Source organism: Microcaecilia unicolor, chromosome 7 (genome assembly GCF_901765095.1).
Source record: "Microcaecilia unicolor chromosome 7, aMicUni1.1, whole genome shotgun sequence".
Classification (NCBI taxonomy): domain Eukaryota; kingdom Metazoa; phylum Chordata; class Amphibia; order Gymnophiona; family Siphonopidae; genus Microcaecilia; species Microcaecilia unicolor.
In genome coordinates, this window is record NC_044037.1 from 192,908,322 (window position 1) to 192,921,261 (window position 12,940).

The window sequence follows — 12,940 nt, forward strand, 5'->3', positions numbered from 1 at the left end:
AGCTGTTTCCAGTTCTAGTTTTTTCCTGCCTTGATTCTTGTCTGTTCTTGTTAGTCTGTGTATAGTTAGATTAGATTGTTGTTTGTTTGCTTGTCTCTGAGTGGTAGTTTGATGTTTAGTCCTTGTGTGTTTGTATCCTGCTGGCTGCTCTGCAGCTTTTAGTTCTGTGTCTTGTTAGTCAGTGTTTTGTTCCCTGTTTCAGTGGCTGCTTGCAGCTTCCAGTTTCTGTCCCCTAGCTTGTCCTGTCCCTGCCTTGTGTTGTATTGTCTAGCCCAGTTTTCTGCCTTGCTGCCCATGTTCCTTCCTTTCCCCTCTGACACTCAGTCCCTGTGCTGCCTAGCTGTTATCCAGCTCCTGCCCTGCCCTGCAAAGTCCTGTCGGCCACCTGAAGCTGGGAGCTTAACTCCTGGTGGAAAGTGGTGGAAAGTGGCCAGGTACAGGTGAAGCCTAACTGTTGTCAGAGTCCTGCCTTGCCCCTGGTGTGGGGTGGTTTTGCCTGCCACTGCCACTCCTCGGCAGTGGCCCAAGGGCTCACAACCCAGTTCCAGATTTGAAAACGTGACAGACGTGGAATGGACAGATTGTGGGCATTTCAAAAAACTATGCACACTATTATGGAATAAACCCAATCTGCGCCTAACTTAGGCACAGGTATTTAGGTCTGATTTTAAGTGGTCTAAATGGGTGCACTGTAATTTTAGGCGCAAGAACAGTATATGAGCGTATTCTGTAAACTACGCCTAATTTAGGCATAGTTTATAGAATCGCGCTAACCATGTGGTTTTACAGCGCTGATTTTTAAGGCGCCATCTATAGAATTTCCCCCTAATTCTATAATGGCTTCAGGAAGCTCCTAAACAGTTATAGAATACAAGTGCAAAGACACATTGACATGCCAACACGTAGGCATGCCCACTTAGTTACAGGTCAATGACTGGTGTTAAGTTGATGCGTGCAACTGATAGTATTCTATAAGTGGCAACACACCTATGGCTTCACCGTGCTCCACCCGTGTAGGTGTTTCCTTGCAGTTATGCACTAACCCCCTAATTCTATAAAAGTTGCTAAAAATTGTGTGCACAAATTTGGGCGTGTACCCAATTTGCGCAATTTAATCGAATAATGAGCTAATTAGTTTCAATAATTGGCTGAACAATTATTGCCACTAATTAGATTTAATTGGAATTTATGTGAGTAAATTTAGGTGCGGGATCTGCACCTAAATTTTATGCATGAGTTAAAAAAGGGGGCATGGAAATGGGAGGGTCAGGGGAGGAATGGGGGCATTCCTAGCATTTACGTGTGTTGTTATAGAATAAGTGGGGATATGTGCCTAATTTAGGTGTATACATTTGCACCACGTTTCAGTTGGTGCAAATGGCCACACCTAAAGTTAGGCATGATTCCTGGGTGTAACACTATGCTATAAACCACACCTAACTTTAAGCACATCTTATAGAACAGAATTTTCGGTACTGATTTTTTTTTGGCACCATATATAGAATTCACCCCTAAGAGACTTTAGCATGTACATTATAGAATACTGCCTATCAACTGATGCATGTAACTGCCAATTACTGTCCCCTCTGACGTGTTTATAACATATGCAGACCCTTGCAGCCTATCATTAGGCACCAAGTCATAGAAATGCTCTTCAGGTATTTAGATCAGAAGAGGAAAACCATGTATGTACACATGATTTTCCAGAGTACACCTGCTTATTTGGCCCTTTACGGCTGGCCACTCAACTGGGAGGTGCAAAGTACATGGGAGTTTTAACCACATTTACAGTATTTCGTACCTCAGTTTTCAAAGGAAAACAAAATGGATGGTTAACTCTTTGAAAATTAGCTACTATGAATGTTGGCTATGTCCTGAGTACTTTTCAAACAACAAGAGCCATTACACATTTTTATGAAGCAGCTTCCTAAAATCCCAGTATCGGTAAAAGAAACATGATTTATCTATACTTTCAAAGTCTGCCAATGAAACCTATTCTATTCTTTTCAGATTTATAACTGGCCAAATCTTCTAGGGTTCGAGACAGCTAACATAAAAAAAGCAACACAGTTTAGGCTCAAATTACATCATTTAAACATATACATTCAATCATAATCTATCATAGAAAATATTTTTGAAAAGTTATAATAAGAAGGCAGTATTCTTAAGGAACAAGGTAGGCCGTTCCAGATCTTATTTGCCTGGAATAAAAAGGAACTCTGACGTAATCTTTTAAAGCAAATATGTTTAACTGAAGAACAACTTCAAGTCAGTATAGACATAAAACAAAAAGAACTTCTCTTTATAGGATAAGAGACAAGACCCGATTGACTATCTGAATAAAGTCTATGTAAAATCTTGAAAAGTACACAAGCTGTTTTAAATTCAGTCTAGGCTTGTGTTGGCAACCAATGTAGTAATGGTGCCACTCCATTGTACCTCTGAATTCCAAAAATAATTTAGCCATCATATTCTGTAATAGCCAAAGTTTCTGAAACAGTTTAGAGGAAACATTCAAATAAAGGGGTGTTTTTACTAAGCCATGGTAAAAAGTGGCCTGCGGTAGTGCAAGCGCATCTTTTGGGCGTGTGCTAGGCCAATTTTTACTGCATCTAAGGAAAAGGGCCTTTTTTAAGGAGCCGGAAAATGGACGTGCGCTAAAATTGAAAACCAGTGCATGTCCATTTTCGGTCTGAGATCTTACCGCTACCCATTGACCTAGCAGTAAGGTCTCATGCGCTACCCATGCAGTAAGCATGCAGCACATACCAACTGCCGTTTACTGCCTGGTAGGTGCTCCACGGTAGAAATAGAAAATATTTGCTACTGCATGTTTTCAGCATGCATCAAATTCAGAATTACTGCCGGGGGCACGCAACAGTTGGGCGGTAATGCCGATTTGGCATGTGCTGGACACGAGTAGGCCCTTACCCGCCTTTGTAAAAGTACCCCAAAGAGAATTACAATGGTCAAGCTATGAACGAATAATAGTCTGAAATAATAATCTGAAGTGAGCTGACTGAGAAAAAAGAACGTATAGATCTAAACTGTCTCAATCTATAAATATATCTTCTGAACTAAATTATTCCCTTGGAGTTCAAAAGACAACTGAGAGTCAAGTAACATACCCAAACCTTTAGCTGATTTTTCTATTGTAATAGACTCTCCTGATCTTAATATAATGTTTGATGCCCTTGATGTATAACTAAACCAAAGTATTTTAATTTTTAATTTGTTAAGTTTCAGAAGATGACCTTGTGCCCAACAGTCCGCCAATTCAATAGCTTGTTTTTGCATTATGCAAAACACTGCAGAGAACCTTGAAAACTGGGATAAGAACAAAAATAGTATCTGCATATGAAAAACTGTAGATATTTCTTCTACCCAGGGAAAACTCTCAATGAACTCATATATATATTAAACAGTAGGAGTGACAGCCTAGCGTATAACAATTAGAAACATCAATGGATGAATGAACCATTTTTTACCATTTACTCATCATAATTTTTTCTTGGTTTGCAGTTTTTCAACCCCCCCCCCCCCAAAAAAAAAACCCCCAAACAAACCAACAACAACAATGTAAAACTCACTTGGCGTTAACATAATATAAGAACATAAGAATAGCCATACTGGGTCAGACCAATGGTCCATCTAGCCCAGTATCCTGTTTCCAACAGTGGCCAAGCCTGGTCACAAGTACCTGGCAGTAACCCAAATAGTAGCAACATTCCATGCTACTAATCCCGGGGCAAGCAATGGCTTCCCCCTTGTCTATCTCAATAACAGACTATGGACTTTTCCTACAGGAACTTGTCCAAACATTTTTTAAACCCTGATAATCTAACTGCGATTACCATATCCTCCAGCGGCGAGTTCCAGAGCTTAACTATTCTTTGCATAAAAAAATATTTCCTCCTATTTGTTTTAAAAGTATTTCCATGTAATTTCATTGAGTATCCCCTAGTCTTTGTACTTTTTGAAAGACTGAAAAATTGATTCACTTTTACCTGTTCTACATCACTCACAATTTTATAGACCTCAATTATATCTCCCCTCAGCCATCTCTTTTCCAAGCTGAACAGCCCTAACCTCTTTAGCCTTTCCTCATATGGGAAGAGTTCCATCTACTTTATCATTGTGGTCGCTCTTCTTTGAACCTTTTCTAATTCTGCTATATCTTTTTTGAGACATGGCGACCAGAATTAAAAGCAATACTCAAGGTGAAGTCGCACCATGGAGCGATACAGATCGATTATAATATTCTTGGACTTATTTTGCATCCCTTTCCTAATAATTCCTAGCACCCTGCTGGCATTTTTGTCTGCCGCTACACACTGGGCAGAAGATTTCAGCATATTGTCGACATGACGTCTAGAACTTTTCTTGAGTGCTGACTCCTAAAGTGGATCCCAGCATCAGGTAACTATGATTCAGATTATTCTTCCCAATGTGCAACACTTTGCATTTGTCCATATTTAATTTCATCTGACATATGGATGCCCAGTCTTCCAGTTTCCTAAGGTCTTCCTGCAATTTTCACAATCCGCATGCATTTTTACAACTTTGAATAGTTTTGTGTCATCTGCAAATTTAATCACCTCTGACAATCTAGATACACTACATTAACCGGCTCACCTTTATCCACATGTTTATTTACGCCTTCAAAGCAACAAAGCAAATTGGTGAGGCAAGACTTCCCTTGGCTGAACCCGTGTTGACTCTGTCCCATTAAACCATGTTTGTCTATGTGTTCTGTAATTTTATACTTTATAATAGTTTCCACTATTTTCCCTGGCACTGAAGTCAGGCTCACTGGTCTGTAATTTCCAAGATAACCCCTGAACCCTTTTTAAAAATCGGCGTCACATTGACTTCCTTCCAATCTTTAGGTGCTACAGATGATTATAACGATAGGTTACAGATCACTAAAAACAGATCAGCAATTTCATGTTTGAGTTCTTTCAGCACCCTGGGGTGTATACCATCTGGTCCAGGTGATTTATCACTCTTTAACTTGTCAGTTTAGCTCAGTACATCTTCCAGGTTCACAGAGATTTCTTTCAGTTCCTCCGCATCATCACCCTTGAAAACCATTTCCGGTACAGGTAGATATCTTACATCTTCTTCTATAAAGACCGAAGCAAAGAATTCATTCAATTTCTCCACTATGGTCTTGACCTCCCTGAGTGCCCCGTTTGCTCCTTCATGATCTAACGATCCCACAGATTCCCTCACAGGCTGTCTGCTTCTGATGTATCTGAAAAGGTGTTACTATGAGTTTTTTGTCTCCATGGCAAGTTTTTCTTCATATTCTCTTTTATCTTTCATAATCAATGCTTTGTATCTAGCTTGACAGTGCTTATGTTGCTTCTTATTTTCTTTATTTGGATCCTTTTTCTATTCTTTGAAGAATGCTCTTTTGACTCTAATAGCCTATTTCACTTCACTTCACCTGTTAACCACGATGGTTCTTGTTTGCCCTTCTTTCCACCTTTGTTAATATGTGGAATACATCTGGTCTGGGCTTCCACAGTGGTATTTTTAAACAACGTCCATATCTGATTTACCCCCGTTTACTAAGCCATGCTAGTGGCTACCGCACAGCAATGCCGACACAGCCCATTCAAAGTGAATGGGCTGTGCAGGCATTAGTACATGGCAGCCGCTAGCGTGGCTTAGTAAACAAGGGGATTAAAGTTCTAACCTTTGCGACCAACCCTTTTTAACCATGTTTTCTCAATTCGTCATAGTCGCCCTTTCGAAAATTAAATGCTGCTACAGTAGATTTCTTTAGTGGCTTCACTTAAGATATCAGCTCAGATCTGATCAAGTTATGATCACTGTTTCCCAGCGGATCCATCAATACCATTCCCTGCATTCCACTAAGGAATAGACCTAAAATAGCTCCCCCTCTTGTTGGTTCTTGAACCACTTGCTCCAAAAAGCAGTCATTCATTACATCTAAGAATTTTACCTCCCTTGTGCTCCCCGATGTAGCATTTATCCAGTCAATATTGGGGTAATTGAAATCAACCATTATTATAATGTTGCCCAGTTTGCCAGCTTTCCTAATTTTCTGTCTTCTGCCACCATCCATTTGTGGTCTGGATTTTCTCTCTTTTAACCCTTCTAGATTCCTGGTAGCTAAATTCTATGTTGCCTTTCTTTAATTCCCTTTATCAAGAAAATCCTATACCACAGCCACCTATGGTTTTCTTTTCCCTTATTGGTTGCAGCACCTTTTATCTCTAGTCTATTCCTCTTCAAACCTTCCTTTTATCCCCACTTGCTCCAACCCCTTAACTAATGAGGTACCACTACGGGACTAGGAGTCTTTGCCCTTCCTCCTCTTTCAGACTCCTCATCCAGAAACCTTTTGCCTCTTGGAAGTTGTAGTTTCTCTAGCTTTTCTTATGTATTTCCTTCACTCTCATTATGGTATAAAATGCTGAGCATGAAATCATTGTAGCCTTGATTCCCCCAGAAGGCTGGCTGGTTCTACTCCCCAACTTCTAAACTTTTGTAGTGTTGTAATTCTATTTGAGACCATATTCAAAACACTTTGAATCAAAGACTAAGGGCCCTGTTTAGCACATGTTAAAAATTAGCGCACGCTAATGCTAGAAACACCCATAGGAATATATGGGTGTCTCTAGCATTAGAGCATGCTAATTTTTAGTGCACACTAAAAAGTTAGCCCGCCTAAAGTGCAGCTTAGTAAACAGGGCCCCTTTTACCAAGCTGCAGCAAAAGGGGACATGCGCTGGCATCAGTGTGTGTTTTTGATGTGTGCCAAGGCCCCCTTTTACCACTGCAGGTAAAATGTAGGTCTTGATTTTCTGCAGGAAATGGTCGTGCGGCAAGAAAGCATTTGCCATGTGGCCATTTCAGGGGGGGAGCTCTTACCATCAGCCATTGAGGTGGCGGTAAGGGCTCCCACGTTAGCCTAGCCATAACCAGGCAGTGCACGGCACTGCCCAATTACCACTGGGTACACACCAGCGCTACAAAAATATATGACAGTGAGCTGGGGGTGGGAAATACCACCAGGCTGCTGCGGTAGCCTGGCAGTACTTCCTTTTTAGCAAGTGGTAAGCCTGCGTTGGGCTTACTGCTACTTTGTAAAAGGGGCCCTAAATAAACAAAGAAAATATGTTTTGCACATGATAACAGAATGGAAACGATTTAGAATTTTAGGTTACATTTTAGTGTGAACTACAATGATTTTTTCAGAAAAGAGTCCTATCACTCTGGAGAACAGAACATTCATTAGACCCTTCTGTTTTTCTGCCAAAATTTATAATGGTGAATAATGCCAGTTCTGTAAAGTGAAATCTTCCACTGAGCAAGAAATGCATAGAAGGCAGCATACAGTCCTGCCCTACCCCTCCATAACCTTGTCAATGAGTCTCAATAATATTCTGAAGGAATAACTCTGAGTAAATGGGAAGTTAAGAATATACCATTCAATGCTCAACTTCCTTTTCTCTCCAAATTACTTGAGCGTGCTGTTCACCGCCGCTGCCTTGATTTTCTCTCCTCACATGCTATTCTTGACCCACTACAATCTGGTTTTCGCCCTCTCCACTCAACCGAAACTGTGCTTACTAAAGTCTCCAATGACCTATTACTGGCTAAATCCAGAGGTCAATATTTCATCCTCATTCTTCTTGATCTTTCCGCCGCTTTTGACACTGTCGATCACAGCATACTTCTCGATACCCTGTCCTCACTTGGATTCCAGGGCTCTGTCCTTTCCTGGTTCTCTTCCTACCTCTCCCTCCGCACCTTTAGTGTTCACTCTGGTGGATCCTCTTCTACTTCTATCCCTCTGCCTGTCGGCGTACCTCAGGGTTCTGTTCTTGGTCCCCTCCTCTTTTCTATCTATACTTCTTCCCTTGGTTCATTAATCTCATCCCATGGCTTTTCCTTCCATCTCTATGCTGATGACTCCCAAATCTACCTTTCTACCCCTGATATCTCACCTTGCATCCAAACCAAAGTTTCAGCGTGCTTGTCTGACATTGCTGTCTGGATGTCTCAACGCCACCTGAAATTAAATATGACCAAAACCGAGCTTCTCATTTTCCCCCCAAAACCCACCTCCCCGCTCCCCCCATTTTCTATTTCTGTTGATGGCTCTCTCATTCTCCCTGTCTCCTCAGCTCGAAACCTTGGGGTCATCTTTGACTCTTCTCTCTCCTTCTCTGCTCATATCCAGCAGATTGCCAAGACCTGTTGTTTCTTTCTTTACAACATCCGTAAAATCCGCCCCTTTCTTTCCGAGCACTCTACCAAAACCCTCATCCACACCCTTGTCACCTCTCATTTAGACTACTGCAATCTGCTTCTTGCTGGCCTCCCACTTAGTCACCTCTCCCCTCTCCAGTCGGTTCAAAACTCTGCTGCCCGTCTCATCTTCCGCCAGGGTCGCTTTACTCATACTACCCCTCTCCTCAAGACCCTTCACTGGCTCCCTATCCATTTTCACATCCTGTTCAAACTTCTTCTACTAACCTATAAATGTACTCACTCTGCTGCTCCCCAGTATCTCTCCACACTCGTCCTTCCCTACACCCCTTCCCGTGCACTCCGCTCCATGGATAAATCCTTCTTATCTGTTCCCTTCTCCACTATTGCCAACTCCAGACTTCGCGCCTTCTGTCTCGCTGCACCCTACGCCTGGAATAAACTTCCTGAGCCCCTACATCTTGCCCCATCCTTGGCCACCTTTAAATCTAGACTGAAAGCCCACCTCTTTAACATTGCTTTTGACTCGTAACCACTTGCCTCCACCTACCCTCCTCTCTTCCTTCCCATTCACATTAATTGATTTGATTTGCTTACTTTATTTATTTTTTGTCTATTAGATTGTAAGCTCTTTGAGCAGGGACTGTCTTTCTTCTATGTTTGTGCAGCGCTGCGTATGCCTTGTAGAGCTATAGAAATGCTAAATAGTAGTAGTAGTAGTAGTAACTTCTCTGCTCAGTCTGTCCACCAGAAAAACAATTGTGGCTGTGTTTCATCCCTCCCCCCCCCCCCCCCCCCTTGAAATGGGCACAGTTAACTGAAAGACTATTGTATCTGTACCACAAGGGATTTCAAAAAGGGGAATGAGAACACAGGGGAAAGGAGCACAATAATAAAACAAGTTATAAACAATGTATAATATAAATTAAAGTAAAACCAAGTAAAAGAGCTAGGAATGTGCACAGACAAAAATGCTTTGGTTTTGTTTTCAAATTATTTGGACTTTTCTCCAATTTTAAGATATTTTGGGGTTCATTTCAGACATTCACTTTAATACAAAATGTTTAATACTCAGAACTTTTTAACATGTAGTTGTACACATGTTGATTCATAGGTTAATATCTGTTAAATTGATTTTGTGCATGATACATTTTTAAGGCACATTAAAAAAACGAAAGGTATGATAATGAATGTATCTCCCTAAAAGCAAAGATGCTCAAACATATGCTTAAAAACATTATGGAGTACCTGTGAGACTCTAGTGGCATCTTCCAGGAAAGTTTTCAGCTCTTCCTCACCATGCACCACATTCATTGCAGACCCACTAGAAGAGGGGAAAGCAAATCAATGTATTTGGAAGTTTAAGATGAAAAGTAAAATCTGTATTATATCTAAGTCCAGCAGAGACAAGTTACCTGAACTTTGGTCCGAGACTGGAGATTGTGTTTAGAAATCAATATTTTAAATAGTGCAGATATTTACATGTGGTGCTCGTTTCCAGTTCAAGAAAATCAGAATACCTAACATAGGGGGTCTTTTACTAAAGATTAGCTTAAGTTATCTGCAGCAGGGCCCATAGGAATAAAATGGGCCCTACTGCTAATCTTTAGTGAACGTCCCCCCACAGTATAGGTTCAAAACAATTTGGACAAGTTCCCAGAGGACAAGGCCATAAAAATATTATCAGCTAAGTAGACTTGGGAAATGCATTTCTTATCCCTTAAAATGACATATGAGAAATGATCTACTAGCTGGGGTATGCTGGGTACATATGACCACCACACCACTCTCTGGTTGGTGCTGAGGCAGCCTAGGAGTGCAAACCTGGCAAAAAGCCAGAAGTTATCCAAGTACTGTCAGTATTCAATGTCAGTGCCTGGATAACTAACCAGGCAAGTAGGACCATATAAAATGCAGTCCTAACTACTATGTAACTACACTGTTCCCTCTAAGCTGAGCGGGAGTCCTCTAACAGCATTGCTGCCAGTGGTGGGGGGGAGGGTGGGGGGGCGATGCTTCATTTTCAGTCACTAGGGGCAGGTTCCCTGGAGTCCTGCATAGTTTGCCGGTCCCTCACTACTGAAAATATGATAGTGAAACAGCACCACACACTGGCAGGACTGTAGGTTGAGGACTCCCACTCAGCTTAGAGGGAACAGTGCCTATCCCCAGTTAATTATCTGCAGGGCTTATTTTGAGGGGGTACTTGGGGGTACTGAGTACTGGCACCTTTTCCATTGTCTGCTAAAATTGACCCATGGTCCCCAAGTTTTAATGAAAGAGCTCAGGCCCTACACACAAATTCTGCCTGGTCATAGATTTTGTGACTGGTTGCAGGAAGCATGGCTATTGTGGGGTGGGTCCCTCAGTGATCACCCCACCCCTGAAGGGTGGCCTGGCATGTGAGTACCAGCACCTTTTTCGCTAGAAAAAATGTACTGATTATCTGGGTATTGGCACTGAATATTGGCCAGACCTGGATAACTTCTAGCAGCCCATAAAGATCGAGCTATTTTCAGGGCTAGTAGCCACATTCTGCCAGATTCTATATAGCGCGCCTAGAGATCTGTGCGGAAATCCAGGCGTATTCTATAACAATGCAAGTAACTTAATTGGCTTAACAAGCCAATCTGCAATTTTAACAGCACTTAACAAGCAATCATGAGCACTAATTGGCAATAATTAGAATTTGCACGCACAACTCACTAAGCGCATTCTGTAACACAGTGTGCCTAACTTCTAACATGCGCAGGCAAAAAGAGGCATGGTTATGGACAGGAACATGGGCATTTCATGGGCGTTCCAAAATTTACGCATGTAGTTATAGAATGGTGGCCCAGTGCACGTAAATCTACACGTAGGGATTTACACCACGTTTTTGTTGGTGTAAATGGATGCGCATAGTTTTAAGCGCTGGGATATCAACTAAGCGAATTCTATATACTGTGCCTAAATCTAGGCGCAGCTTATAGAATTCACTTAGTCGGAAATGTTTACCGTGTTGATTTTTTAGGTGTCATTTATAGAATCAGGCCCGTTAGCCCTGCCACTGAATATCTCGGTCAAATTCAGCCTGCAACAGTCATCGCTTTAAAAAACGCTGATCACCACCAGCTGAATTTTGACCCCCCCCTCCCCCCCATAGTTAATAATCAAACCCCAATGAGAATAACTGGGCTTGCATTATTTAATGTGCGCTAAATTACATTCATGTGAATTAACATATGGTAGCAAATGATGGCACCATTTTGATAAATAATTTTATTTATTTATTTATTTTATTTGTACTTCTGATATACTACAAAATTGAGCCTGGGTAGGCGAATAAGTATGGTAATGGGACTGGGACAGAAATGAGCAGAGGAATGGATAGAAAAGGGTCACGGAGAAGAAAAAAAGAACAAGAGCTTAAGGGGCCTTTTTACAAAGGCACGTCGAAAAATAGCCTACGGTAGTGTAGACGCGTGTTTTCGGTGGGCGCAGAATCATTTTTCGGCGCACCTCTAAAAAAATGCCTTTTTTAAATTTTTTGCCGAAAATGGACTTGCAGCAAAATGAAAATTGCCGTGCATCCATTTTGCATCTGAGACCTTACCACCAGCCACTGACCTAGCAGTAAGATCTCAACTTGCTGTAACTGGGCGGTAATGGTCTATGCACATAAAATCCCGATTACTGCCCTATTACCGCCCGCACACCAGAAAATACAAACATTTTCCGGTGCGCATAGCGGACGTGCGTAAAAAATGAAATTACCATAAGGTCCATGCAGTAGCCGGGCGGTAACTCAAAATTGACATGCGTTGGGTGCACGTTGGCACCTACATGGCCTAGTGAAAGGGCCCCTAAATGAGTCTTCTTACTCAGTTAAATGCTTCCAAAAATAGGAAGGGCCTTAAAAGGTTATGGGAGTCCTCAGTGAAGAAGGCAGAGAGTTCCACAATTTAGGACCTAGATAGCTAAAGGCAGTATCTCGAGAAAGTGAGAGATGAAGAGCCAATGGTAATGGAATGTGAAAAAGATTATCAGAGAAAGATCAAAGATTATGTGCTGGACAATAAAGAACCAATAATTTGGATAAATAAACTGGGGCAACTGAAGAATGACTCTTAAAGAACAATAGTAGTATTTAAAACAGATCCTGAGCAAAACCGGGAGCCAATGTTCTAGCTGAAGAAGAGGGGTGGCATGATCAAAATGATGTGCACGATAGATAAGTTTAACCGCTTAAGGGGCCCTTTTACTAAGCCGCGTAGGTGCCTGCGCGTGCCCAATGCATGCCAATTTGGAACTACCGCCCGGCTACTGTGTGGCCCAGGCAGTAATTGGCATTGTACGAGCACTGATGATTACCGCCCAGTTAACACAAGAGACCTTACCACTAAGTGAATGGATGGCGGTAAGGTCTCAGGCCCAAAACGGACGCGCGCCAATTTTCATTTTGCCGCACATCCATTTTCAGCCTAAAAGGGCCTTTTTTGCAGGTGCACTGAAGAATGGACCTGCGCGCGTCCAATACACGCATCTACAACAGCACAGGCCATTTTTCCGCGCACCTTAGTAAAAGAACCTCTTAGTGGGTATAAAGGTAGACCAGCATAGAGTGAATTTACTGTAGTCAATCTGCAAAGTAATCACAGCAAGAACCAGAGCGCAAATAGTAGAATCTGAGAGAAATGCACAAATTGAA

General features: G+C 41.8%; 1 protein-coding gene across 1 annotated transcript in view; it reads right to left on the reverse strand.

Moving 5' to 3' along the window:
• The window catches only part of CPS1 (carbamoyl-phosphate synthase 1), a 205,760-nt gene that overhangs the window by 52,267 nt on the left and 140,553 nt on the right, over nucleotides 1-12,940 (reverse strand). The window contains exon 29 of the mRNA XM_030209032.1: nucleotides 9,499-9,574. Within this exon, the coding sequence (XP_030064892.1) occupies nucleotides 9,499-9,574 (76 nt within the window). The remainder of the gene's footprint in view (nucleotides 1-9,498; nucleotides 9,575-12,940) is intronic.